Source organism: Dipodomys spectabilis, unplaced genomic scaffold (assembly GCF_019054845.1).
Source record: "Dipodomys spectabilis isolate Male_0828 unplaced genomic scaffold, ASM1905484v1 ptg000728l, whole genome shotgun sequence".
NCBI classification, from domain to species: Eukaryota; Metazoa; Chordata; class Mammalia; order Rodentia; family Heteromyidae; genus Dipodomys; species Dipodomys spectabilis.
The window spans coordinates 313605-339088 of NW_024871405.1; the positions used below are offsets into that span (position 1 = coordinate 313605).

A 25484-nucleotide genomic window follows, 5' to 3' on the forward strand; every position below is an offset into this window, starting at 1 on the left:
CTCCTGGAGTGAGAGTGTCGGGGAGCAGGGAAGGGGCTCCAGGGCTTGCCCTTGCACCCACGAATCCCTCCTCCTGCCCAGGTCTGGTGACCAGGGGTGCTTACCCACTGTGAGGGCCTGGGGGAAGTTGGGGTTACCCACTGAGCCCTCAGCTTCTTACCAGGCCTTGCTTCCCTATCTTTTGGTGTGTGGGGAGGTGGGAGGTACTAGGGCTTGAATTCAGGGCCTGGGAACTATTCCTAAGCTTTTTCCACTCAAGGCTGGTTCTCTACCCCTTGATCCACAGCTTCACTTCTGGCTTTTTGGTGATTAATTGGAGATAAGAATCTTGTGGACTTTCCTGCCTGGGCTGGCTTGGAACTGGGATTTCTCATCTGCTGTGTTAGTCAACTCAAGGGCTGGGTCAGTGGTAGGAGACAATGCTAGAGGATCCTGTCCCTGGGGCTCTGCTGCGTCCCCCTAGGGCCTCCAGCCTCGTCCCTCGCGCCCAGGCCTCCCACCATGGACAGGAAAATCTGCAAAAGTCCCAGAGAGTTTATTGTCCTCCCGCGCTTGGGGCAGTGGGTTAGTGGGCTTTGTCCCTGCTCTGGGACACTGGCGTCCTCCAGAGCACCAGGAGAATGAGGGCGTTGACCGCGAACTGCACGTGGCCGAAGACAGGGACTCCGTAGCTGCGGTACAGGAGGCCACCCAAGGTGGGCCCCACCGTGCGGGTGAGCGGCTGCACAGAGGCGCTGAGGCCCAGCATGGTCCCTGGAGAAGCGGAGGCAGTGAGGGCGTGGACGCCGCCCAGCTCTCCACCCTGCTCCTCACCCCCCTGACCCCCCTCGCTCCCCCAGCCACACAAGCCGGGCAGAGGCCCCACACAGGCACTTCACCAAATGACGACCTTAGCCTCCTCTCTATCCACAAAGTTCCTGAGCATAAGAGGAGCCTGGGAATGGGGTCACAGGTCAGGCTGCAGGCCACGCACTCCAGGGCTTGCCAAGAGATACTGTCATACTTGGGCCTCGCTCCCACCCAGGGCAGGCCCGGGTGCCGGGCTCTCCTGTTCTTCTAGTACCTGGGGCCCCTGGAAAGCCAAGGCTGGAGTTGTCCAGCACGGCTCACTGAAAACTGGGGTGGGCACGGCAGGAGCCGCATTCAGGTAGCCAGAGCCGCTCAGTTCTCCACCCGGGTCCCCGCCCAGCTCAGCTCTCATGTGTCATAGCCCAGCTCCCCACTTCCCAGAGGGTCTTCAGTTCTGGGCTTCCATGCTCAGGCCTGAGTCCCGGCCCATGCTCAGTAGCCGCGGGGAACCTTGGGAGTGGCCTCTCCCACTGCCCACATGGCCCACAGACTGTAACAGACAAGGGCAATTACCGCCCCCTCTGTGGTTCAGGTTCCCAGGGGAGCAAGTCCCACGCCTTCCAAGCAGAGGCCAGGGGCCTCCTCCCTGCCGGGCTCCACCCTCTTCCCACCAGGCCTGCAGCCTTCCTCCCTCCTCCCTCCTCCCTCCTCCCTCCCGGCACAGGCTGCCCGCTGTGGGGAGGCCTGCTGTCTTAGACCTCAGGGGCCCCACGCAGCAGCCCCAGAACAGCCCCTCTATGCTGCCTGCCCAGGCAGCGAGATGAAGGGCTGGCTCAGCCTGTTGAGTCTTCAGACTCAAGAAGAAGCCCCAAGGCCTTAGCCCTCAGCCACAGCCCTCCTCCCCCTGGGCAAGCCAGCGTGCACCTAAACCGCATGCCCAGGACAAGGCACAGACAGGAACCTGGTCCACAAAAGGCAAGCTGGGTCCAATCAGGCACCCGTGGCTCGCGCCTGTAATCCTAGCTACTCAGGAGACATCTGAGAATCACAGTTCAAAACCAGCCTGGGCAAAGAAGTCTGACTCTTAACTTGAATTAACCAGCCAAGCGCAGGAAGTGGAGCTGTAGCTCAGGTGGGACCAGCCTTAAGTGAAAAGGCTCAGAAAGCTCAGGGACAGCGCCCAGGCCCTAAATTCAAGCTCTAGCACTGGCATACACACGTGCGCGCACACACACACACACACACACACACACACTCTCTCTCACACAATCAACCTGAGTCTGGTCAGACATGATGAAGGTCTGGGATTCCTGGATTTCACTACCAGTGAGCATTCATTCATGCATTCATTCACTGTGAGCTCAGGAAGCCCTGGACACTAATGCCAGGGAAGGGGGGGGCCAGGCCCCCTGGCTGCTGCCCCCCTCCTCCCTCCATCACGCCTGTCTTCCCAGCTGTCTTCCCACTGGCTCTCCCCAGCCCTTGAAACCCGCCCCTCGCTCAGTGGACCCTCTGTGTTTGGACAGCCATCTTTCCCTCCCTTTCCCAGGAGCCAGCCCATGATCCAAGCCGAGCGGAGTGCCGCCTCCGGAAGGCCTGCTCCCAGCGCCCCTGGCCTGGCCTGGCCGCAGGGCCTGAGGCAGCCGTGCTGCCTGCACCCACTTTCTGCCCGTCTGCGGAAGCATCGCAGCCCCAGGTTCTCACCCCAGCTGCGGGGAGGGAGGCACTGCCCTCAGGCGCCCGTGTGGCCCTCACCTGTGTCTGCGGAGGAGATGGAGTTGGTCAGCATGCTGTCCGTTACCACATTGAGCGTGCACAGGCTGAACACCAGGCCGGGCACCAGAAGGCAGAAGTGGAAGACGCTGGACATCAGAACCTAGCAGAGGCAGCGAAGGGGCCCATGGTGAGCCGGGTCCTGCAGCTCCACACCAGGCCACGCAGGGGCACACCAGGCCACGCCACACAGCTCCACACGGCTCCACGCGGGAGCACACAGGCCATGCCACATGCTCACGCAGGGCCAGGGAGAGGCCCGCCTTCCCCCTCCCTGCCCAGTCTTTCCACGCCTGGATGGGGGCTGCGAGGGCAGAGGCAGGCAGCGGACCCAGCTCCTGGGGCACCAGGGATGGTTCTGGACCCCAGCTCTGCGGGGTAGAGGGGTCTCACCATGCCCAGCCCCACCATGGTGAAGACCAGCACGCTGGCCCGCAGCAAGTTCTCCTCCGAGAAGCGGCGGCTCAGCCGCCCGATGATCAGACCCTGGACCACCTAGGTGAGGAGACAGGCGTGGGGTCAGGGGCTGGACCACGGCCGGCCCCCTCAAGGTGGGACACTCTGCCCAACACCCATCGGCCTCCATAGCCCCTGACCACCGGCACCCTCACCGGCCAGGGCTGGGGCCCGGGCAGAGGCCAGGAGCACCCTAAGATCCCTGGGGGGACAGACACCCCTCCAGAGGGGCGGAGAGCCCACACCAGGGACACGGGCGACAGCAGGGACATGACTCAGCAGGTCAGGCCCCGTCCACAAGCTGCTCCCAGGCCGGGGTGAAGCTCCCTATCTAAGTGTGGGGTAATCAGGAAGTGCCCTCTCCACCAGACAGGAAGTGCCCGGGCCCAAAGCCAGGAGTGGTGCAGCCGCAGGCTGCTGGGGGCAGGGGAGGGGTGGGGCAGCGTGGGCTGGTGGGGGGGAGAGCGGGGAGGGGCAGGGCTAGCTCTACAGAACCTGCCTGGCTACTCTCCTCTAGAAGCCAACTGCTTCTAGCTAAGCCTTCAGTGTCTTTTAAAAAATAGCCAGGTGCTCCTGGCTCACAGCTATCATCCTAGCTACTCAGGAGGCTGAGATGGGAAGATTGCAGTTCAAAGAGAGCCGAGTCAGTTAATTAAGTCCGTGAGTCACTCATTTCCAGTGAACCACCAAAAGCCGGAAGTGGAGCTGTGACTCAAGTGGCAGGGCACCATCCTTGAGCAAAAGAGCCTGAGGACCAGCACAAAAATAACCCTACTCTGTTTGAGCACCTGTGGCTCACACCTGTAAGCCTAACTACTCAGGAGGCTGCTGAGACCTAGCAGATCAAAGTTCAAAGCCAAAGCCAGTCCTGGCAACAAACAAACAAACAAACAAAAAAAACCCACAAAAACCTGGAGCCTTCATCACCAATTAACCAAGCAAGAGTACAAGGCCCTGAGTTCGAACCTCAGTACACACACCAAATAATAAAATATTCTTAGAATTACGTTATCTTGGAGCTGGGAAGATGGCTCAGTGGTAGAGCACTTGCCTTGCATGCGTGAGGCCCTGGGTTCAATTCCTCAGCACCACATAAGCAAAAAGAAAAAAGCCGGAAGTGGTGCTGTGGCTCAAGTGGTAGAGCGCTAAGCCTTGAGCTGAAGAGCTGAGGGACAGTTTCCAGGCCCAGAGTTCAGGCCCCACGACCAGACACAAAAGAAAAGAAAAGAAAAAGAAAAGAAAAGAATTACGTTATCTTAGTTTTTTTTTTTTCCTCTGTCTTTTTTTTTCTTTTTCCAGCTTGCAACTCTACCTCCTGTGCTAAATCTCCAGCCTGGTCTTTTGCTGCTTATTTTGGAGAGGAAGGCTGGCAGATTTTCTGCCCAGGCTAGCTTTGGATTTCCGTCCTCCAGCTCTCAGTCTCCTGAAGGCCTCGGATCACAGGTGTGTGTGAGGTGCTGGGGCCGGCTGTCCCCGTGGTCAGTTCTGGGGAGGTGCCGGCGTCAGGGGTGATGGGAACCGGCCGGTCCATCCGCACTGCGTCTCCACAGCCCACAAACAAAAGGAAATGTCACTTGCCAAGGCCAGGTGGGCCTCTCCCCACAGGCCTCCCGCCCATCCTCCATGCCTTCCCAATGGGCACCTTCCCCTGCGTGTATCTGCCCCTTTACTATCAAGCAGCCCCAGCCTGAGGGGCCCCCTCCTCTACTGAGACCTCCTCCCTACATCAAGTAAGCCAGCAGACCACCCTCCCCCCCAAATTGTCACTGCAGCCTCTTCCTGTCCCCTCAGCCCTGGCCCCAAACACCATCATCACTGGATTGCCACCTTCTGCTGCGCTGGGGGAGGGGCAGGTCTCCCCTATTATGGAGGGTCCTGCTCAGCACCCCTGCAGCTCTGGGCTGCCCCCACCCCCATGTACTCTGAACTGGGCTATTCAGGACCAGCTCTGAAGGATGGCCAAATGACCTGTCCACTATGGGGGGGGTCTTTTCTTTTTTGTGGAGGTCCAGGGTTCTGAGCTCAGGGCCTGGCTGCTCTGGCTGAACATTTTCCCTTAGGGCGGGCACTCTACCTTGTGAACCACACCTCCACTTCTAGCTTTTATGAGAATCTCATAGACCTTCCTGCCTGGGCTTCCTGAGTATCTAGGATTAGAAGCATGAGCCACTGGCGCCTGGCTTCGATGGATCCTTTTCCCCACGGGGGCGTCCCCTCCCAGCTGGCTGCCAAGTGGTGGCCTTCCATGTCCAGTGCCTTCCTGGAGCAGCTATTTTAGCCCCAGGTCTAGGCTGGCCCTGGGCTTAGCACGGGAGCAGATGGTGTGGAGGTGCTGGAATGCCATGCACTTCTGAATTGCTCAGAGCCCTCCCCTGCGGCTCCCACAATAGTCCAGCTGGCCAACGCTCCCGCTGCCTGGGCCTGGGGACACACCACCGCCTGTCTCTGCCACCCCAGGCTCAGATGTCCAGGAAGAGCTGGGTGGGGCAGGAGGGACTGGCTAGGACCGGAAGCCAGGAGGCACAGCTGACCAGAGCTGTGGGGCCAGCTCTCTGTGTCCTTGTCGGCCCCCCGGGGCCTGGTGCTCCGCCTTTCTACCTCGTGGCATTTGCCAAAGACCCCTGGGTGGGCACATAAAGCGAATGAAGGTCAGGAACTCGTTCCAGTCCGGGGCTGGGGGCAGAGGTTGGACCGCTGCCGGCCAGGCCCGCCACCACACGGCAGGCCAGCTCCAGCTCCGGGGTCTGCAGTGCCAACTGAGCACCCACACGGCACCTGCTGCGTGTGGACCAGGTGTGTGGTGTGTGTGTGGATGGGCAGCCAAGGCCCCCCCCCAGCTCCCACTGGGCTGCGCCTTCCTGGGCATTCCTCCTCCGTCAGGCAGATGGTTGGCCACCCGCCTGGGGTCTTTAGGTGGTCTGAATGAGATGGCGCTCAGAGCCAGGGCTGGAGAAGGAGAAGCTGAGAGAGGAAGGCACGGGCAGAGGCCACGGAGCGGAGGATCCCCAGGGCGGGAGTGCTGTTGGGCCAAACTTGGAGGCACCTCTTGACTGAGACCCCCCCCCATTCCCTACCTCCCCGGCAGAGGCCCTGTGTGCCCCACTCACCATCTGGAGGACCCCAAAGAAAGACATGAGGTAGCCGGTCTGCGCGGCCTCCAGCTGGAAGAAGTCCATGGAGATGATGGAGAACATGATCATGAAGAGTCCTGCGTGGAGGGCAGAGGCCGGGCGGCCGGTCAGGGCGACACACATGCTCCAACGCTGCGGGCGCCTCCGCGGCCGGCTGAGGCTGAGAGCCCGCCCCGGGAGCCCGCCCCGGAGGCGGTGGGGCCTGGGCGCCTTCCGCGTGGACAGCGAGCGTCCGAGGCTCCTTCATCTCCCCTCTTAGTGTCTTGGCCTCTGAAGCCAAGGGTGGCTACGGTGGCAGGGGATGGAGGGATCTGGGCACTGTGAGCCTTCGGGCTACAGGGACTGCGATCTGGTGAGGCCAGGGACAGCCTGGGTGACGCCTTCCCTCCCCCCTCCCCCCTGCAGCATAGCACCCCACACCCCCCCTCCCCTCTGAGCCCCCATGGATGGGCGTGCCGGCCTGGCGCAGGTCAGACCTGGTGACGGGGACACAGAGGACACGAGGCGGGCAGAGGGCAGGGGCGGTGCAGGGATTCGGGCCTCCACCCTCAGTGCCAGGAATCGTGGGCCACATGGGGTGCTGCCCAGGTGAACCCACCTGAGGGGAGGCCGGAGATGACCTTGATGAGGAACACGGGCAGCACGCCCGGCAGCAGCAGCAGGCGGGTGATGGCCTTCAGGTCAAACACGCTGGCCTTGGCTCCACCTGGCCGCCCCCACCCCACCCAGGGATGCTGGTCAGAGCACTGGTGGGCTCGGCCTGGCTGTGGGGCCATGGCTGGGGGCGTGGCTCTGCCGCACAAGGGGGCTGGCCATTCGGCAGCCCCCTCCCCCGTGTCCCTGGAAGGCCGCCGCACCGTCCCTCACGCTGGGAGCCCTGGGACAGAGTGCACCTGTCCTCAGGGACCCTGCTGGGCCCGGTGGAGTCAGGGAGGTCCTCAGCCCCAGCCCACGTGGTCAGGACAGCTGCTCTGGATTTGATCACGCTTGTGATCCTAGCTAGTCAGGAAGCTGGGATCTGAGGACGGCAGTTCAAAGTCAGCCTGGGCAGAAAAGTCAGAGACTCTGATCCTCAACTATCAAAGAGCTGAAAAAAGAAGCATGGTTCAAGTGGTAGAGTGCCAGCCTCAGGACAAAAAGAAAATAAGTAAAAGCTTGGCTCAAAACCAACCAACCAGCCAAGCAGAAAAATAAATAAAACAAAACAAAAAGGATCTGGTGCTGGTGGCTACGCCTGTAATTCTGGCTACTTAGAAGACTAAGATCTGAGGATGGCGGTTTGAAGCCTATCCCAGCAGGAAAGTCTGTAAGACTCTTTTCTTTCTTTCTTTCTTTTTGTTGGTCATGGGCTGAACTCTGGGCCTGGGCACTGTCCCTCAGCTCTTCAGCTCATGGCGAGCACTCTACCACTTGAGCTACAGTGCCACTTCCAACTTTTTTCTGCTTATGTGGTGCTGAGGAATCGAATCTAGGGCCTCATGCATGCGAGGCAAGTACTCTACCACTGAGCCAAATTCCCAGCCCGTCTGTAAGACTCTTATCTCTGATTACATTCTCTCTCTCTCTCTCTCTCCACAGAGCTGTGACTCAGGTAGTAAAGCCCCCTGAAGAGACAAAGCTCAGGGACAGCGCCCAGGCCCTGAGCTCACGCTCCATCACTGACACAAACAACTCAACAACAACCCAAACAAACAAAAAGGCCAGAAGGCAGCAACTGTCAGGAGGCGTGCCTGACCCCTGGCCACTTTCACCTGCTGTGTCTCAGGCCTGTGCTGGGCTTGGCTGCCCCCTCAGGCACTGTCCCTGGTGACGAGAGGCAAATCTCCATCTCAGCCCCTGGGCAGAGGCCTGGGGTCCTGCCATGTGCCAGGCACTCGGGCTGGGGCTGGGGGCCTCCCTGAGAAGACCTGAGCAGGAGCCGAGCTGGCTCTGCCTTGGGGACCCCAGGCGTATGAGGCTCACTGGCCAGCTGGAGATTTGGAGCCCTGAGAACTGCGTGCCCCACCGCACCTTGCCACCCCTGTCTCCCCAGGCCCACTTGTCCAGGCCCCACTCCCAGCGCCGCTCCTGGGGAGTCCGTAGCCAAGAGGGGCTCAAGAGAGAAGTGGCTCCCAGATCTCTTGTGTGTCCCCAAAGTCACCGGGCCCTGGCTTGGCCAGGAGGGGCTCACCTGGAGGCGGGGCCTGTGCCTTCTTGGTGGTGCTGGGAATGCAGGCCAGGCTGAGGACGGCTCCTAGGAGGTTGGCCACCAGGGCCACCACGATGGGACAAAGAATCCTGGGGACACAACCCGGGTTGTGGTGTGTGGCTTGTAGCCCCACAGACACACATACCACAAACAGTCGGGGACACACATGTTCACATACGTGCACACAGCGCACACAGGCCCACACGTGTGTGCACGTGGACATCACGCTTTCGCCAGAACTCTGGTGGGAACCCACGGGCAGGACAGGGCTGGGGAAGCAGCAGGAGCAGCCTGGTCCCTCGGCGGGCACGACAGTCACCAGGTCAGTTCAGGCCGGCGTGTCCCATCGGCCCCTCCTCCGCAGCTCTGGCCTCCCCCCCACTCCGCCCCCCGCCCAAGGCTCTTGTGTTTGGGCTCCCCACAAATGGGCCTTCCACTGGCCAGTGGGCAGAGAAGGTTTGGGCACTGCACCCCAGAGTGAGGCCTCTTGGGGCCCCAGGGGGCGGGTGTGGAGGGCTGTCCGGCCCTGGTGGCAGGCCCCAGAGAGAAAGGCCTTTCTTCTGGCCTCTGAGGCCCAAATGTCCCTGCCGGGGCTGACCAGGCGGAGACAAAACCCGCTTTCTTTGCCAGCTGGCCCGGAAGCGCCCAGAGCAAAGGCCCACGCCATGGCTATTTTGGGAGCCGATGACAAGCGAGGGTGGGTGGCAGGGCGCCAAGCCCCCTCCCCTGGGACCCCGAGGGATCCGGAGCGAGTGGGGACCGGTCAGCCAAAGACCAGCGCACTCAGGGACCCGGGGCCCTGGAGGCGTCTTCTCTCCCCCACGCGGCTCTGTCCGTCTCCCCCAGAACCAGACGCCCAAAGGGAAACGGGAATAGGAAGGAAATTCCTCAGGGCAGCTGCCACCCTGGGGCCTGTGCCCCGGACTTCCTCCCAAGAAGTCTCTCTAGCTCAGAGCCTCCTCTGAGACAGCATGGCGTTCCTGGGGGTGCGGGTTGGGCCTCTCAGCCCCCCCCCCATTTAGCGCCCCCTCCCTGGGAACCTCCCAGGTACAGGCAGTACAAGGGCATTTGTCTTTGTCCCTTATTTGTCCCTTCCTCCCTTCCCTCCCTTGTACCCTGAGATAACAGGTCACCTGCTGTCCTTCGTGGGTACCAGTGACCGGTGTGACAGCCCCGAGCCTGGTCACTGGATCTGAGGCCTGGGGCTGGGGGGGAGGGAGGGGAGGCCACCTGCCCCACCTGCCACTGCACCCTGCCTGGACCATGTCGGAACACAAAAGTCTGAGGAGTGTCCCCCGACAGCCTCGGAGCCCCGTGACCCAGCACAGCCCTGAGCGGCCTTCAAACCAACCAGCAGCCCCTCCCTGCCCACAGCCTCCCCTTGCTGGCCCCTGTCCGTGCGCCTGTCCCCGGGGCCAGCCCCCCTCAGCCTCTCCTGTCTGTTCAGGTGCCCCGAACACCAGCGTCCACCCGCTCTTACCCCGAGGCTGCGTCCTGCCCGGCGCTCCATGCTAGTGCCCGGGAGCTGCCCGGTGGGCAGGCTGCCCTGCGGGCCCTCGAGTCTCTTTGTTCCAGACAGTTGATGAGACACGGGGGAGGGGGCTCCTGGGAGCAGAGGCTGCAGGCTCAGTGTCACACTGGCCACTTGGTACCCAGGAGGGACAGCAGGTGATCTCAGAGGACAGCATGACCTCCAGGGGCTGTGGCCTACCCTCCTCCCATCCAGATCTCAGATCCTCTAGGGGTCTGGCGGCATCTGTTCAAATCTTGGCCACGCACGGTGGACACAGCCCTCTGGAGAATCGGGGATCCTGGGTTGCAAAGTCTTGGGGGAGTTTTGGGACTGGCTGGGTGGAAGGCTGGGCTGGCCCTCCCCACAGTACCCCTCCACCAGGTGGAAGGTGTCTTCCAGGACCCTGGGAGCGGCCGGGGCGGCCAGGATTTGCCTGAGGGCCACGCGCTTCCCATCACAGTTCACCCAGATCTACACGTAGGGTTTAATTCCACATCACCGGGGCTGCTCACTGGTCCTCAGCACTGAACGTGGATAGCTTCCAGTGGCGCACTGAACTCCCGGCCCCTCCGCTCCCCGCCCAGCCCCGCCCTCCCAGCTTCGCTGACCCCACCGGCTCGCTCTCACCCTAGCCCTTTGCTGCTTTCTGCACTCTGCCAGCGTGTCCTGCCCACGGGCCGTGACCGGTGGACACGCGCCCTTCTTTGAGCGTGCTGCAGGAATCTGCACACCACAGGCAGGGCCTGTGAAGCCCCACGCTGTGCCTAGACGGTGGTCAGTTACACAGCAGGCCTCCAGGGGCTGCAGCGGGGTCTGGCAGGCCTGTATGCCTAGGGCCTCTGCCCATCCCCGGGCTGTGGGGCTCTGGGCTGGGGCCACAAGCCAGGCGCCGCCTCCTGTGCTCTGCCCGGAGCTCTCTAGGGACACCAGAACTCTTGGCTGGGACTCCGGGCTGGGCCAAACCAGTTCTACCAGCGTCCACCCCCTGCAGCCCCAACGACAAGTCCACTTCCTCCTCCCACCTGCCTCCTGGCCGTGGGGGTCGGCACGCTGGGATTTTTCATGGGGACAGCACACGTGGGCCGGGCAGAGGGGCAGAGGCTAGGGAGACCCCATACTAGGCTTTGGTTTGAATCCAGGAAGGGGAAGGAAGGCTGGGTGTGGGCCTGTGGGATGTCAGGAGTAGGGGCAGGTTGAGAGTCACAAGCTGCCTGGCCAGGGACAGAGGAGTGCTGGCCCCGACCTCCCTGGTGGTGTAGGGGTCACCACCCAGGCAAGCATAAGGGGCACGGGCTGGGTGCACTGCGGTGGGCGGCGAGGCTTCGGTATCACGGGCTCACCTGTCAGCCGAGGTCCCCAAAGCCCCTCCCCTCTCACTACTGGGGGCAGCCACCACGCAGGACGGCCGGTCAGCTGTGGCCACCAAGCCTCCTGGAGTACCCCTGCATCTTACAGGTAAACACCCCGAGGGAGAGCCTTCCACAGCCCCTTGCCACCTGCCTCAGTTTCCCCACCCACCAAAGAAAACACTCGGCATCTATAAGTGTTGAGGTTCCAGACAATCCAGAGCCTGAGATCTCCGGATGAAAGGATGCAGGAAAAGGAATGGAATGCTCTGGATGGTGTGGCAGGGGGAAAGGGAAGTGAATCATGTCTTCTGGGTCAGTCTCTGGGATGCAAAAAGGCAGGTGGAGATGGGCGAGGCCATGTGTGGGCTGGCAGGAGGTCTGTGTGTGTCCGCTCTGGCCCCACCAGAGTTCCTCAGCACCCATGGGTGCCAGGCAGCCCGCAGCCCTGGGTGCGTTCCACAGCCAGAGAGCCTGGTGACGTGAGACAATGTCTCCTTGCCCTTGGCAGCAGTCTCTGGGCCTCAGGCGACTGTGTCCCTGTGAGCCGACTGAATCCTGGGGCCCCTCCCCCCGCTGCCCATGCCTGCTAGTGCCCCTCCCCCCTGCACCCTCTCCAGGCCCCTTCTCTCTCCTCCCCTTGGAGGGCTGGCACACAATCCAGCCCGTGCCCTCAACTTCCCCATCATCTGCCCTCCCACAGCCAGCCAAGCCCCACATCTGCCTCCCTCCTGGCTGTCACAACTCAACCGCCAGGCCTGGCCCGGCCCTCCACGAGCCACTCAGCCCTTACTCCTTTCTCCTCCTAAATACAACTCATCCTAGCCGGGCACTGGTGGCTTATGTCTAATCATAGCTACTCAGGAAGCTGAGATCCAGAGGATTGAAGGTGGAGGCCAGTCCAGGAAGAAAAGTCCATGAGACATCTTCAAAATAACCAGCAAAAAGCAGGAGTGTAGGTATAGCTCAAGTGGCAAAGTACCAGCCAAGTAAGTAAGCCCAGCAAGCAAGAAACCCTAGTCCCACCGAAGGAGGAGGAGGGGGAGGAGGAGGAGGGAGAGAAGAGGGAGGAGAAGGAAGAGGAGGGGAGGGAAGGAGAAAGAGGAAGGGGATAAGGAGGAGGAGAAGAGGAGGCGGGGAGGAGGAAGAGGAGGAGGGGGAGGGGAGGGGAAGGACCCTCCGTTCCATCCGCGCTGGGTGGACAGTTATGCTCTTCTCCGCTGCTGCTGGTGTGGACGGCTGGGTCTCCCGCAGCCCAGCCCGGGCGCTGGTGCCCCCTGGTGGCTGCCCGCCCCGCGCCCCGCCCCGCGCCCCGCCCCTCCCCGCGCCCCGCCCCTCCCCGCGCCCCGCCCCTCCCCGCGCCCCGCCCCTCCCTGCGCCCCGCCCCGCCCCTCCCTGCGCCCCGCCCCGCCCCTCCCTGCGCCCCGCCCCGCCCCGCCCCTCCCTGCGCCCCGCCCGCCCCGCCCGGCCCCTCCATGCGCCCCACCCCTCCCTGCGCCCCGCCTCGCCCCGCCCCGCCCCGCCCCGCGGGCGCCCGGGCGGCACCCAGCCAGCCCGGCAAGCCCGGGTCAGGGAAGGTGGGCCGAGGCCGAAGGCGGGGCGGAGCGGAGCCCGCGCCCGGGACCCTCGGAGGCCGCCGGTCCACTCACCCGAACGCGGTGCTCAGGGTCCCGCCGAGCAGGGAGCCGAGGATGATGCCCACGCCGAAGCAGAGGCCCAGGCGGCCCAGGGCCTCGGGCCGCTCCGCGGGCGCAGTCAGGTCTGTGACCACCATTTGCGCGGCTGGGGGCGGACGGGGCCTGAGCCACGGGGCTGAGCCACAGGCGCCCCTCAGACCCCCCCTCCCACCCCCCCGGCTCTGGCCTGCGCCCCACGCGACCTCCCACCCACATCGGCTCCAGGCCACACCCCCAGACCTCCCACCACATCAGCCCCAGGCCACGCCCCCAGACCTCCCACCACATCAGCCCCAGGCCACGCCCCCAGACCGCCCACCACATCAGCCCCAGGCCACGCCCCCAGGCCTCCCACCCAGATCTGCCCCAGGCCGTGCCCCCAGACCTTCCACCACATCAGCCCCAGGCCACGCCCCCAGACCTTCCACATCAGCCCCAGGCCACGCCCCCAGACCTCCCACCACATCAGCCCCAGGCCACGCCCCCAGACCTTCCACCACATCAGCCCCAGGCCACGCCCCCAGACCTCCCACCACATCAGCCCCAGGCCACGACCCCAGGCCTCCCACCCAGATCTGCCCCAGGCCATGCCCCCAGACCTCTCACCACATCAGCCCCCAGGCCACGCCCCCAGACCTCCCACCCCATCAGCCCCAGGCCACTCCCCCAGACCACCCACCACATCAGCCCCAGGCCACGCCCCCAGGCCTCCCACCCCATCAGCCCCAGGCCACGCCCCCAGACCTCCCACCACATCAGCCCCAGGCCACACCCCACACCACCTCCCACCCAGATCTGCCCCAGGCCACGCCCCACACGACCTCCCACCCACATCTGCCCCAGGCCACGCCCCACACGACCTCCCACCCACATCTGCCCCAGGCCACTCCCGGGGCGACCCTCTCCACCCATGTTCTAGCCTGTGGACTCCTGCCCCCTCTTCTCCGAGACTCGCCCCTTTTAGAAGTCCATTCCCCATCGCCCTGCCTCTCCCAGGCCCCGCCCCTCTTACCCAGGACCCTCCCCCGCCATCAAGGCCCCGCCCAGGCCCCGCCCCTCACCAGGGCCCTCCCCTCCCACCAGGCCCCTCCCCTCCCACATCCAGCCCCCGCCCCTCATCAGGCCCCTCCCCTCACCCAGGCCCCGCCCCTCCCACATCCAGGCCCCGCCCCTCACCCAGGCCCCGCCCAGCCCTCCGCGGGCCGCCCCGCCCCTACCTGGGAGGGCGTGCATGAACACCGAGGGCAGGCGCGAGGCGAAGAGCAGCGGGACGCCGGGCAGGGCGGGCACGCAGGCGGCCGCCAGGAGCAGGTAGAGCGCGGAGGCGGCCAGGAAGGAGAGGGACAGCGCCGCCCGCGCCCCGCGCTGGTCCGCGAACCTGGGGCGGGGGCCGGGTCAGCGGCGGCGCCGCGCCTCCCCTCCCTGCCGCCCGCCCCGGCTCCCCGCCTCCGGGCCCCCTTTCCCCACTGTCCGGGCCGTGCGCCAGGGTGTCCGGCCGGAGCCCCCTGCTCCTTGGTGGCCCTTGTGTCCCCCGTACCTGCCGAACACGGGCCCCCCCAGCAGCTGGAGCACCCCGAAGGTCGTCTGCAGGTAGCCGAAGCTGACCGAGTCCAGGCCCAGCGACCGAGACAGGTACTGAAACACATTTGGGGCCTGGGAGGCGGCCGGGAGCCCGGGTCCCTCGCCGACCCGGGGGGGGGGGGGGGAGGAGCGGCCAGGGGCCGGGGCTGGCCGCGGAGGCCCCTCCCAGCAGGCCGCAGGCCGCTGTCCCCCCCGGGGCGCCCAGCTCCGCTGCCCACCGCTGTCTCCTCCCCCGGGGTGCCCAGCTCCACTGCCCACCGCTCTGCCCTCCCCCGGGGCGCCCAGCTCCGCTGCCCACCGCTCTGCCCTCCCCTGGGGCGCCCAGCATAGCTGCCCACTGCTGTCCCCTCCTCCCCCGGGGTGCCCAGCTCCACTGCCCACCGCTCTGCCCTCCCCCCGGGGTGCCCAGCTCCACTGCCCACTGCTGTCCCCCCCCTCCCCCCGGGCGCCCAGCTCCGCTGCCCACCGCTCTGCCCTCCCCTGGGGCGCCCAGCATAGCTGCCCACTGCTGTCCCCTCCTCCCCCGGGGTGCCCAGCTCCACTGCCCACCGCTCTGCCCTCCCCCCGGGGTGCCCAGCTCCACTGCCCACTGCTGTCCCCCCCTCCCCCCGGGGTGCCCAGCTCCACTGCCCACCGCTCTGCCCTCCCCCCGGGGTGCCCAGCTCCGCTGCCCACCGCTCTGCCCTCCCCCCGGGATGCCCATCTCTGCTGCCCACCGCTGTCTCCTCCCCCCGGGATGCCCATCTCTGCTGCCCACCGCTGTCTCCTCCCCCCGGGATGCCCAGCTCCGCTGCCCACCGCTCTGCCCTCCCCCCAGGATGCCCAGCTCCACTGCCCACCGCTCTGCCCTCCCCCCGGGATGCCCAGCTCCGCTGCCCACCACTCTGCCCTCCCCCGGGATGCCCAGCTCCGCTGCCCACCGCTCTGCCCTCCCCCCGGGATGCCCAGCTCCACTGCCCACTGCTGTCTCCTCCCCCCGGGACGCCCAGCTCCACTGCCCACCGCTCTGCCCTCCCCCGGGGCGCCCAGCTCCACTGCCCACCGCTCTGCCCTCCCCCCGGGATGCCCAGCTCTGCTGCCCACTGCTGTCCCCCCCCTCCCCCAGGGTGCCCAGCTCTGCTACCCACCGCTCTGCCCTCCCTCCGGGATGCCCAGATCCGCTGCCCACAGCTGTCCCCCCCTCCCCCGGGGATGCCCAGCTCCACTGCCCACCGCTCTGCCCTCCCCCGGGGTGCCCAGCTCCGCTGCCCACCGCTCTGCCCTCCCCCGGGGATGCCCAGCTCCACTGCCCACCACTCTGCCCTCCCTCCGGGGTGCCCAGCTCCGCTGCCCACCGCTCTGCCCTCCCCCGGGGCGCCCAGCATAGCTGCCCACCGCTCTGCCCTCCCCCGGGGTGCCCAGCTCCACTGCCCACCGCTCTGCCCTCTCTCCCCCGAGTGCCAGCTCCACTGCCCACCACTGTCTCCCCCCCGCCCCCCCGCCCGTGCACAGGCTCCATCCACTCAGAGCCTCGTGGAGTTTGGAGCATGGGACCTGTCAGCCAGAGACTGTCCCTGGGGACATGCTCTGTGACCCACGCCCCAGTCCACAGGGGGGAATTGGGCTCCTACTGTCCCTCTGGTGACCCCGAGGACTCTTGGACTCCAGTTCCTCCTCCTATCCTGCCCTGCATTTCTGACTGTAAGACTTTCCCAAGTCCAACTTCTCCCTCCAATTTCTTTCCTTCCTTCCTTCCTTCCTTCCTTCCTTCCTTCCTTCCTTCCTTCCTTCCTTCCTTCCTTCCTTCCTTCCTTCCTTCCTTCCTTCCCTCCCTCCCTCCTTCCCTCCCTCCCTCTCTCCCTCCCTCCCTCTCTCCCTCTCTCTTTCTTTCTTTCTTTCTTCCCCTCCTTTCCTTTTCCTTTTCCTTTTCCTGGTACTTGAACTCAGGCTTGAGCCCTGTACCTGAGCTTTTTTTTTTTTTTTAAGTAGTGGGGCTTGAACTCTGGGCCTGGGCGCTGTCCCTCAGCTCCTCAGCTCAAGGCAAGTGCTCTACCACTTGAGCCACAGCACTGCTTTTAGTTTACTGGTGGTTAATTGGAGATAAGAGCCTCATGGACTTTCCTGCCTGGGCTGGCTTTGAACTGTGATCCTCAGATCTCAGCCTCTGGTGTAGCTAGGATTACAGGCCAGAGCTGCTGGCTCAAGGTTATCACTCTACCACTTGAGCCACAGCTCCACTTCTGTCTTTTATTTTTTGTTTTTGGTAGTTAATTGGAGATAAAGAGTCTCACTGACTTTCCTAGCCTGGCTGGCTTTGAATCATGAGCCTCAGATTTCAGCCTCCTGAGAAGCTAGGGGTTAAAAGTGAGCCACCGTTGCCGGCTCCTTGGGGAGCTCCTCCAACTTGCTGTGGTTACTTCTGTCTTCCTCCTCCTCCTCTGCCTCCCCTCCTCTCTTTCTTCTCCACTCCAGCCACCACCCGTGGGGCTCTGGATTGGTACGTGGCAGGGGGTCTCCCCCAGCCCTGCCTCTCGCAACCCCTCCCTTCTCACGAGGCTCCGTGGTCAGCTCCAGTGGCACCTGCCCCGTGGCTGCCTGCTTTCCTCTGTCCTGGGCCCTGTCCCTCAGCAGCCATCTCTGCCTGTGCTCTTGCTCCCCTGATCCTTGGCCTCCCTCCTTCGGAGAAGCCCATTGGTATCCGAGACCCTGAGCCACGACCCCAGCACGCCCCTCCCCAGGGCTCCACCACGGCCAGGCTCTCTCGAACCCACCCTCTCCAACACGGGCTTCTTTGTCGCCCACTCTCCACTGCCAAGGCTTTGTCCTGGCCAGGCGCGGGATCCCTGCCCCTTCTATCAGGCTGCACCCCGCGGGCAGGCCGGGGATCACAGCCGCCTCTGTGCCCCGCAGTCCCCGCCGTCCACTGCTCTCAGAGCTGGCCGGATGTGGGTACACTCCTGGTCTCCATTCACCCCTGTCCGTCTGCACCGACCCCCTCCCCCAGGACCTTGGCCGGGGAGCGCAGCCTTCGCCTTTGCTCCTGGCCTTTGCAGCGACGCCCTCTGCTGCTTCCCTCACGCCGCTCTCCGTGATCTTCCTGGCTCTCAGTGCCCCCGCTGCTCTCTCCCGAGGCGGTGAGGCTCACCCTCGGCGCACGCACTGCTGCCCGTCCATCACCACCCCTCCCCTAACACACATGGCTGCCAGCTCTGGGGTGCCGGTGGTTCAGGGCAGGTGCTGCCCTGCTGTTTCCCCGTCGCGGACTGGGGTGTCTCACTGAGCTCCGCTCAGCATGGCTGGCCCCACAGAGAAGCAGAAAGCTAGCGGCGGCCCCAGGCGGCTCTGGGGCTCAAGAGCACTCTGCTGACCCTGGGAGGGAGGGGCCACCCTTGTCCTTTCATATCAGGAAGCCAGGACCTGCCCAAGCGGCTGGGGGAGGTGTGAGGCGGGCACCGGAGCCAGCCCTGGGCTCAGGGAGGGGCCCAGGGCTAGAAGTGCCTGCCGTGCCTTGGGGGTGACAAAGGCCAGTGCTAACTCAGCCCCCATCCCCAGGCCAGGGGTGAGGGCAGCAGGCTCTGGGCCCTGCCATGTTCCTGGGGCCAGAAATGGGGGAGGGAGGGCTGGGCTTTGGTGATGTGTGACTTTGTTCCCAGTGTCCTTGGGCCTCCAACTTGGGGGCTAAGGAAAGGGGGAACAAGGGTCAGTCAGGACCAGCATTGGCCCTGGAGCCCCAGTTTTGGCCTGCTGGCACACTGAGGGAGTGGATCACACTCTGAGTGGACCTCAAGCCCAGCGTGGAGCCAACGCAGCTCCTCAACCGCTAGCCTGGTCTCCAAGTATCTCCAGAGCATCTGAGTGTCTCTGAGCGTCTCCACTTTTCTTTGGTTTTGTGCCTGTCCTGGGGCTTGAAGTCAGGGCCCGGGAGCTGTCCTTGAGCTTTTGTACTCAGGGCTGGTGCTCTACCATGCGAACCATAGCCACACATCTGGCTTTTTGCTGGTTCATTGGAGATAAGCGTCTCATAAAGTTTCCTGCCTGGGTTGACTTCAAACCACGGCCCTCAGAGCTGGCCTCCCGGATAACTAGTGCGATGGGTGTGAGCCACCGGTGCGCGGCTTCCAGGAGACTTTGAAGTGTCTGGCGGCCAAGGCCATGCATGCATGGCTCCCTCCAGACGGCACAGAAAGGAGTCTGGGGGGGGGGGGGGCTTCTCCAATTCTTCCAACTCCCTTGTTACCACGGGGGTGGGGGGGTGGGGGGGGAAGGGGCCTGGCCCCACTTCCTCCAGCCCGGGCACAGACGGCAGCCGGGGATCAGGGAAGACCGGGTGTGTGTGTGGGGGGGTGGGGTGGGGCTACTCACTGGCAGGACGGAGAACTGCATGAAGAGCGTGGTGAGCTCCAGGGTGGTGAGCACGTAGGTGAGCCGCATGACCCAGCGCTGGCCCCCGGCGGCCGGGCCCGCGGGCATGTTGGCCGGGCGCTGGCGGCGGGGAGTTCTGGGAGGGGGAGCGGCAGCCGGCTCAGCCTGGGAGAGGGAAAGGGGCGAAGGTCCTGTTGATCCGGGCGGTGCTGAGTCACCTGGCTGGCAGCGGGGCCTGCAGGGGAGAGGGCGGCTGCGGGCTGCGCCTCGGAGAACCGGGCGCCCCCCGCCCCCCGACGACTCCTGGCGTGGGGCACGCGCCTCCCGAGGGGGGCGGGGTGGGGCAGGTGCCCGCCAGCCGGTGCCAGGCTCAGGGGCAGCCCGGCCCGTGCAGGGCAGGCTCAAGGCCCGGGCTGCCGGGTGCCCCAGAGGGGCGCCCGTGCCTGTGCCGGCGCCGGGGTGCGGGCCGGGCCCGGGCCCGGGCAGGACGGCCCCTGCACCGCGGTCACGGGCGGTGCGGCCGCCCCGCACGCACGTCTGGGCACCTGGCGGACGAAGCGCGCTCGACGCGGCGCGAGGTCGGGACTCGCCGGTGTGACTCGGGTACCGGGTACCGCCGGGCGAGTCTGGGCTCCGCTCCCGGTGGGTGAGCCCTCGGTCCCGGGTGTCTCGGGGACACCGGTGCTTCCGGGGCGACCCGAGGAGCTCCGCCCGCCCCGCCCCGCCCCGCCCCGCCCCTCGCCGCGCAGACCCGCCCACCCCGCGGCCCGGCCGCGCCAGGCCACGCCCCCACGGGCGGCCTGACACGCCCCAGCGCGCTCATTGGCCTAGTTGGCAAGTCCCCTGTACGCTCATTGGCCGGAATGAACACACCCCCAGGACGCCCCGCCCACGGCCGTGCCAGCCAGACGACCGCGGCTCCCGGGCGCCGCTTTGCGGGAGACCCGCGCCTTGCAGCCTTTCTCCTGTCCTGGGCCGCGGGAAGGAACCGACCTGGGCAGCAGTGGGCATTCATTTCGGGTTGAGGGAGGGGATGGGGGAGAGGAGCAGAGGCAGAGCCTGGGCCGGGAGGGAGAAGGGGAGACTGGGGAGGGGTAGGGGGGTCTTGTCTGTCTGTGCCCAGGCATGGGCAGGTTGAGGGTTTCTGGAAACATCCCGATCACCACCTTCCTGAGCAGACCCGGGAGCTGCGGGGGGCTGCTGGGATGCCAGCTGTCCCTCACACCACCTGCGTGCCAGGGTCACACGCTGGCACGGCTCACAGACCTGTAGCCTCAGCAGCACACCCTGTCTGGACTCACTTTGTCCAGGCCTGGCACCATCCACCCTTCAATCCTCTCCAGACAGCCTGGTCAGGTGACTGCGACACAGGCCCTACCTCCTGCCACAGGCCGGAATCAGAGCCAGAATTCCTGCTGCCCCACGTGAAGCTCAGCCTGGCAGGCGGCAGAGACAGGTGGGCAGAGGAGCCAAGGCCGGGCCGGGCAGACACGGGGGCGGCCAGTGAGCCAGATACAAAGCACGCCAGTGAGGAGCAGAGGCAGGACCCCTGGAGGTCCCCAGGAAGCGGGGTGCTCTTCACAGGTGTGTGTCCTGTGCTTGAGGAGTTCCAGCGTGAACAGGGCGCACAGGGGAGCAAGGTGGAGTCAGGACTGACCCCGGGGCTTCCACAGGGCTCCCTGGAAGGGGGCAGGAAAGGCTGGCCTGGGGGAGGGGATGTGGCCTGAGGAAACAATCTGGGGGGGGGTTGAGATTCAGGACCCTTGGGGGAGGAGTGGAATCCATAGGGGCTCCATGGCTGGGATGAAGGCGTGTCCCCAGGAATTTCTAGAACATACCACCACCAAAGGCAAGGGCTGGCTCCGGGGCCTGGCTGTTTCTCATGGACCTGAAGGAAGGTGACAACCACCCTGGTCTCCTGGGTTCCCAGGGCATTGCCAGGAGTGTTCAAGGCAGGGAGTGGTGGGGGAGTGGTGGGGAGAGGCTGGGGGAGGGGAGGGGCCTTCTGAAGGCCCTCTGAGACACAGCCTAGGCAGGAAGGGACAAGTGCACCTTGTAGAAGTAATCCTGGCTTTTGTATTTGTCCTGAAGTGGCTGGGTGAGGGTGGGGAAGCTTCCTGGTTTCCAGGGAGTGAGGGAAAATTGCCCTTCAGATTAGAGGAGGAAATGAAGCCCAGGGAACCTTCAGAGGAAGCAGCCGTGATTAGGGGTGAGGGGTCCCCCTGCTCTCTAGGCCGTTCAGCAAGCTCTTGTCTGCCCCAGGAGAGACTTGGGGGCAGCTCTGCCCAGGGCTGATTTTAGGAGGGGCGGCCTGGGGGAGGCTCTTTAGTGGAGGCACCATCTTAGCAGGGTCTGGTGAGGAACTCAGACCAGGAGTGGGAAGGGCATTCCAGGCGGGGGGGGGGGGGGGGGAGAAGGGGGAGGGGGCACAGCGTGGCAGAGGCTTAGAGGTGAGCACAGGGAGTGTGAAGGCCAGGCGTCTGCGGTGTGGTGAGGGGGCAGAAGCCCCTCTGGATGAGGGGTGGCCCAGCCAGGCTGGGAACAGGGGGACGTGGCCAGATGTCCTGGGGCGTGGGGGTGGGGGCTGGCTGGGACTGCTCTACACTGGATCCCGAGCGTTGTGAAGACTAGCAGGCCTTGTACACCCTGCTTTCCCGGGGCTAATTGAACCCCACAACTATTCAGGGCCTGCGGTGTGTGTGCAGCTCTGTGTGCGGTACCAGATCCCCATTTGTCGCCTGGATGAAGGTGTCCGGGGGGCAGCCAGTTCTCACCAGTGAGGCTGCCAAGCCTCTCTGCTCTGGTGTGGGTCTCTGGCTTCTGCTCCAGGTGCCGTGGGGCTCAGCCTGCCTTGTGGGCTCAGCTGGTGAAGGGCAGCGCAGGCCCTGGCTGTGGCCAGGTGACAGGGGCAACAGGGTGCAGCTCGGGTGGCAACCAGAGAGGGAGGCATCTGCCTGGGCTGGCCTTGACTCATGATCCTCAGATCCTCAGCCTCCTGAGGAGCTAGGATTACAGGCGTGGGCCCCTGCATCCCAGGGGGAGTGATTTCTGAGACCTGTAGTGCCCTTGGGCGCTGGTTACAGCTGCTCAGCCTCAGGGTGGCCAGTGTCACCCCTAGTTTGTTCTGTCCTCACTGGCTGTCATTTAGCAAATCAAAGTGCCCTTAGAGGCAGTCTAGCCCTGAGCCCTGCCACTTGGTGCCAACGGGGATGGCTCTATCTATGCCTTGTCTTCCAGTCCAGAACTTTCTCTTGCTTGTAGATCCTTTCCACCTGCATGGCTGAGATCAAGGGCTGCTACTGTGAAGACTGTGAAGACTGTGAACACTGTGAAGATGGGCCCTGTCCAGCCAGGCACAAGCACCGCGCCTCCTGCAGTCTTGGCTTCTTTCTCTCCTACCTACCTGCTTGGATAGCCTGAAAACCCAGCACCCTGGGGCCCCAGGGAGATGCTGGCTGAATGACAGACAGACTGACCACGGCCGACCGACCGACAGACACCTACTCCCTGCCTGGGAGGGCTGAGAGCATTTGCACGTGGGCTCCTTGCATGAGCCCTGACAGGTGGTGTTGCCAGCAGCTGCCAGGCGGGGTGGGACCCACCTAGGCTCTGCATGTGTGCACAGAAGCAAGGAAATTGGCCGGGCTCAAGTGCTGACCCAGGGGCTGAGTGAAGGGGGTCTTGGGGACCCCTGAGCTTGGCTGGGGGACTGACCCGTTGCAGCTGGGCAGCTTTTCCCTGGCCTGACTGTTGGTGAGGTGCTGCGGGGTGAAGGCTCTGCTGGAGTTGGCGACGCCCAGGGTCCGTGGCCTGCGCCTCGAGGCCACGTCCGCTTTGCACTGTGACAGAGAGGGAGAGGATTTCTGTGAGAGGATCTCACCCCCGGTTCGGGGAGTCGGTAAGGAGGCGCAGAACTCATCACTGGGTGGGCAGGGGGGCTTGCTGCTCAGGCCGTTCCGAGACTCATCCGGGGCCTCACAGATGAAGAAGCAGAGGCACAGAGAGAGGAAGCCGTCGCTCAAGGACACACAGCCAGGAAGAGGTAATGTCTCTGCCCCGACGCCAGAGCTTCCTCTGGGTGAGCGTGGCAGGGTGTCTGTGATGCCTTTCACACGGACAGACTGCCGGGCACTGGTGGTGCAAGCCCGTCATCCTAGCTACTCAGGAGGCTGAGATCTGGGGAGGCTGAGATCTGAGGACTCTGCACAGCAGTGTCCGAGCCGGTTTTGGCGGCCACTGGCTCTGTGTGTCCACAGCCAGCCCGTGCCCCCGCCCCAGCCACTCTGGCGCTCCACACTGCTGATGGGTTACACGGGGAAGGAGCCCCATCTTAGACTTGAGGGGACTCAGGGCCACAGCAGCAAAGCCCCACAGCTCAGAGATGCAAAGAGCTGCGGCTCTGCTCCCTGCAGTGCCTCTGTCAGACACCAGAGGGCAGCAGGTGTCCACTGCTGACCCCAGGCAGGCGGCCCTGGCACGGGGCTGCTCACTGTCCCCGCCAAAGCCCCTGGCTGCCCTGCAGCAGGAGTGGGGGCGGGAGCTGCTGTTCCATACCTTCGAGACCCTCCCTTTCTTCCTCTTCCTCTTCTGGGGGGCGGGACTCTGCCCAGGGCACCCCACCCCCACCTCTCCTACCTCAGTTTCCCCACAGGGATGTCACAGGATTACTGAAGGGCCTATGCATGTAGCAGGAGCCTGTATAGGTGCATGTGTGTGCATGTGCACCTGTGTATGTATGTATGAGTGTGTACATGTGAGTGCATGTGTGCGCGTATGTGTGTATGATGTGAGCATGTTGTGTATGAGTGTAAGCATGTGTGTACGTGTGTGTGAGCATGTGTATGCATGTGTGTGTCTGCACACGCACACGCATGGCTCTCTTCTGCTCCTCTGTGAGGCCCGGCCCGGCCTGCAGTGAAGGTGGCCTGGGTGCGGTGGGAACCCGCCCCGCCCTGGGCCTCTGGGCATCAGTAGTCTCCAAGGCCAGGCCTGTCCCCCTGCCCCCCTGCCCCCTGCCCCCTGCCCCCCTGCCCCCCTGGCCCCTGCCCCCTGCCCCCCTGCCCCCCTGCCCCCTGCCACCTGCCCCCCTGCCCCCCTGCCCCCCTGCCCCCCTGCCCCCTGCCCCCTGCCCCCCTGCCCCCTTGTCCCCCCTGTCCCCCTGGCCCCCCTGCCCCCTGCCCCCTGCCCCCTGACCCCTGACCCCCTGCCCCCTGACCCCTGCCCCCTGCCCCCTGCCCCCCTGCCCCCTGCCCCCTGCCCCCTGCCCCCCTGCCCCCCTTGTCCCCCCTGTCCCCCTGGCCCCCTACCCCCTGCCCCCCTGCCCCCCTGCCCCCTGCCCCCCTGCCCCCTGCCCCCTGCCCCCTGCCCCCTGCCCCCCTGCCCCCCTGCCCCCTGCCCCCATGTCCCCCTGCCCCCCTGCCCCCCTGTCCCCCTGGCCCCCCTGGCCCCCTGTCCAGCCCCTCAGCCCCCTGTCCTGGGCAGAGATGCTGACTCACGGGGTACGCACCAGCTCCAGCCAGAAGTGAGGGTGCCAGAGAGGGAGGGTCTGTGCACACCGTGGTTTTTCTTGCTGCGTGTAGGTTCCCACTGCTTTGACACACCCGGCCCTGAGGGCGCCAGGTGCAGGGTGAGGGGCTGGTGCGGGGTGGGGGGCTGGTGCGGGGTGAGGGGCTGGTGCGGGGGGGGGGCTGGTGCGGGGTGGGGAGCTGGTGCGGGGTGGGGGGCTGGTGCGGGGTGGGGGGCTGGTGCGGGGTGGGGGGCTGGTGCGGGGTGGGGGGCTGGTGCGGGGTGGGGGACTGGTGCGGGGTGGAGGGCTGGTGCGGGGTGGGGAGCTGGTGCGGGGTGAGGGGCTGGTGCGGGGTGGGGGGGCTGGTGCGGGGTGGGGGGGCTGGTGCGGGGTGGGGGGCTGGTGCGGGGTGAGGGGCTGGTGCGGGGTGGGGGGCTGGTGCGGGGTGGGGGGCTGGTGCGGGGTGGGGGGCTGGTGCGGGGTGGGGGGGCTGGTGCGGGGTGAGGGGCTGGTGCGGGGTGGGGGGGCTGGTGCGGGGTGAGGGGCTGGTGCGGGGTGGGGAGCTGGTGCGGGGTGAGGGGCTGGTGCGGGGTGGGGGGCTGGTGCGGGGTGGGGGGCTGGTGCGGGGTGGGGGGGCTGGTGCGGGGTGAGGGGCTGGTGCGGGGTGGGGAGCTGGTGCGGGGTGAGGGGCTGGTGCGGGGTGGGGGGGCTGGTGCGGGGTGAGGGGCTGGTGCGGGGTGGGGGGCTGGTGCGGGGTGGGGGGCTGGTGCGGGGTGGGGGGGCTGGTGCGGGGTGGGGGGCTGGTGCGGGGTGGGGGGCTGGTGCGGGGTGGGGGGCTGGTGCGGGGTGGGGGTGCCTGGTGCAGGGTCTGGCCATCCTGGACAGGCGGGAAAGAGGTGCTGCCCTTGACCCCAAGGAGGAGAGCCCCAATCCTCACCAAGGGGTCCCCTCCATGCCCCCCTCCACCAAGGGTGGCCCCTACACGGGCTGAGGGCCGCGCTGTCTGTGACTGTGCCCGCCCTTCCCCGCCTCCTCCCCCTCTTCCTAGGAGCATGGACCCCTGGCCTCGACCCCAGCCCGAGGCGGGCCCTGTAATCTGAGCCATGCAGCCGTCACTGGCACCTGCAGGAGAGGAGGACGTGGCTGGCAGTGCCTGGGCACTGGGCGGGGTGGGAAGGGGGCAG

At 65.4% G+C, this 25484-nt stretch overlaps 2 protein-coding genes across 7 annotated transcripts in view; both read right to left on the bottom strand.

Annotated features, from left to right (window-relative positions):
* The window catches only part of Dhcr7 (7-dehydrocholesterol reductase), a 365017-nt gene that overhangs the window by 284143 nt on the left and 55390 nt on the right, over positions 1-25484 (bottom strand). The gene's annotated exons all lie outside the window — the stretch shown is intronic.
* Slc22a18 (solute carrier family 22 member 18) lies at positions 520-19503 on the bottom strand. Of its 6 annotated transcripts, none has more exons than XM_042672600.1 (11): positions 19402-19503; positions 18795-18959; positions 14410-14507; positions 14090-14250; positions 12846-12978; positions 8320-8426; positions 6748-6855; positions 6126-6226; positions 2956-3057; positions 2545-2665; positions 520-753 (listed from the first exon to the last, which is right to left on the bottom strand). In XM_042672600.1, exons 2-11 carry the CDS (start codon positions 18900-18902, stop codon positions 566-568), a joined length of 1227 nt encoding a protein of 408 aa, XP_042528534.1. In that variant the 5' UTR covers positions 18903-18959; positions 19402-19503; the 3' UTR covers positions 520-565. The 6 variants fall into 6 exon arrangements, with proteins under 6 accessions (XP_042528534.1, XP_042528530.1, XP_042528531.1 ...); XM_042672596.1 differs by having other exon boundaries at positions 18795-19029; XM_042672597.1 differs by having other exon boundaries at positions 19340-19503.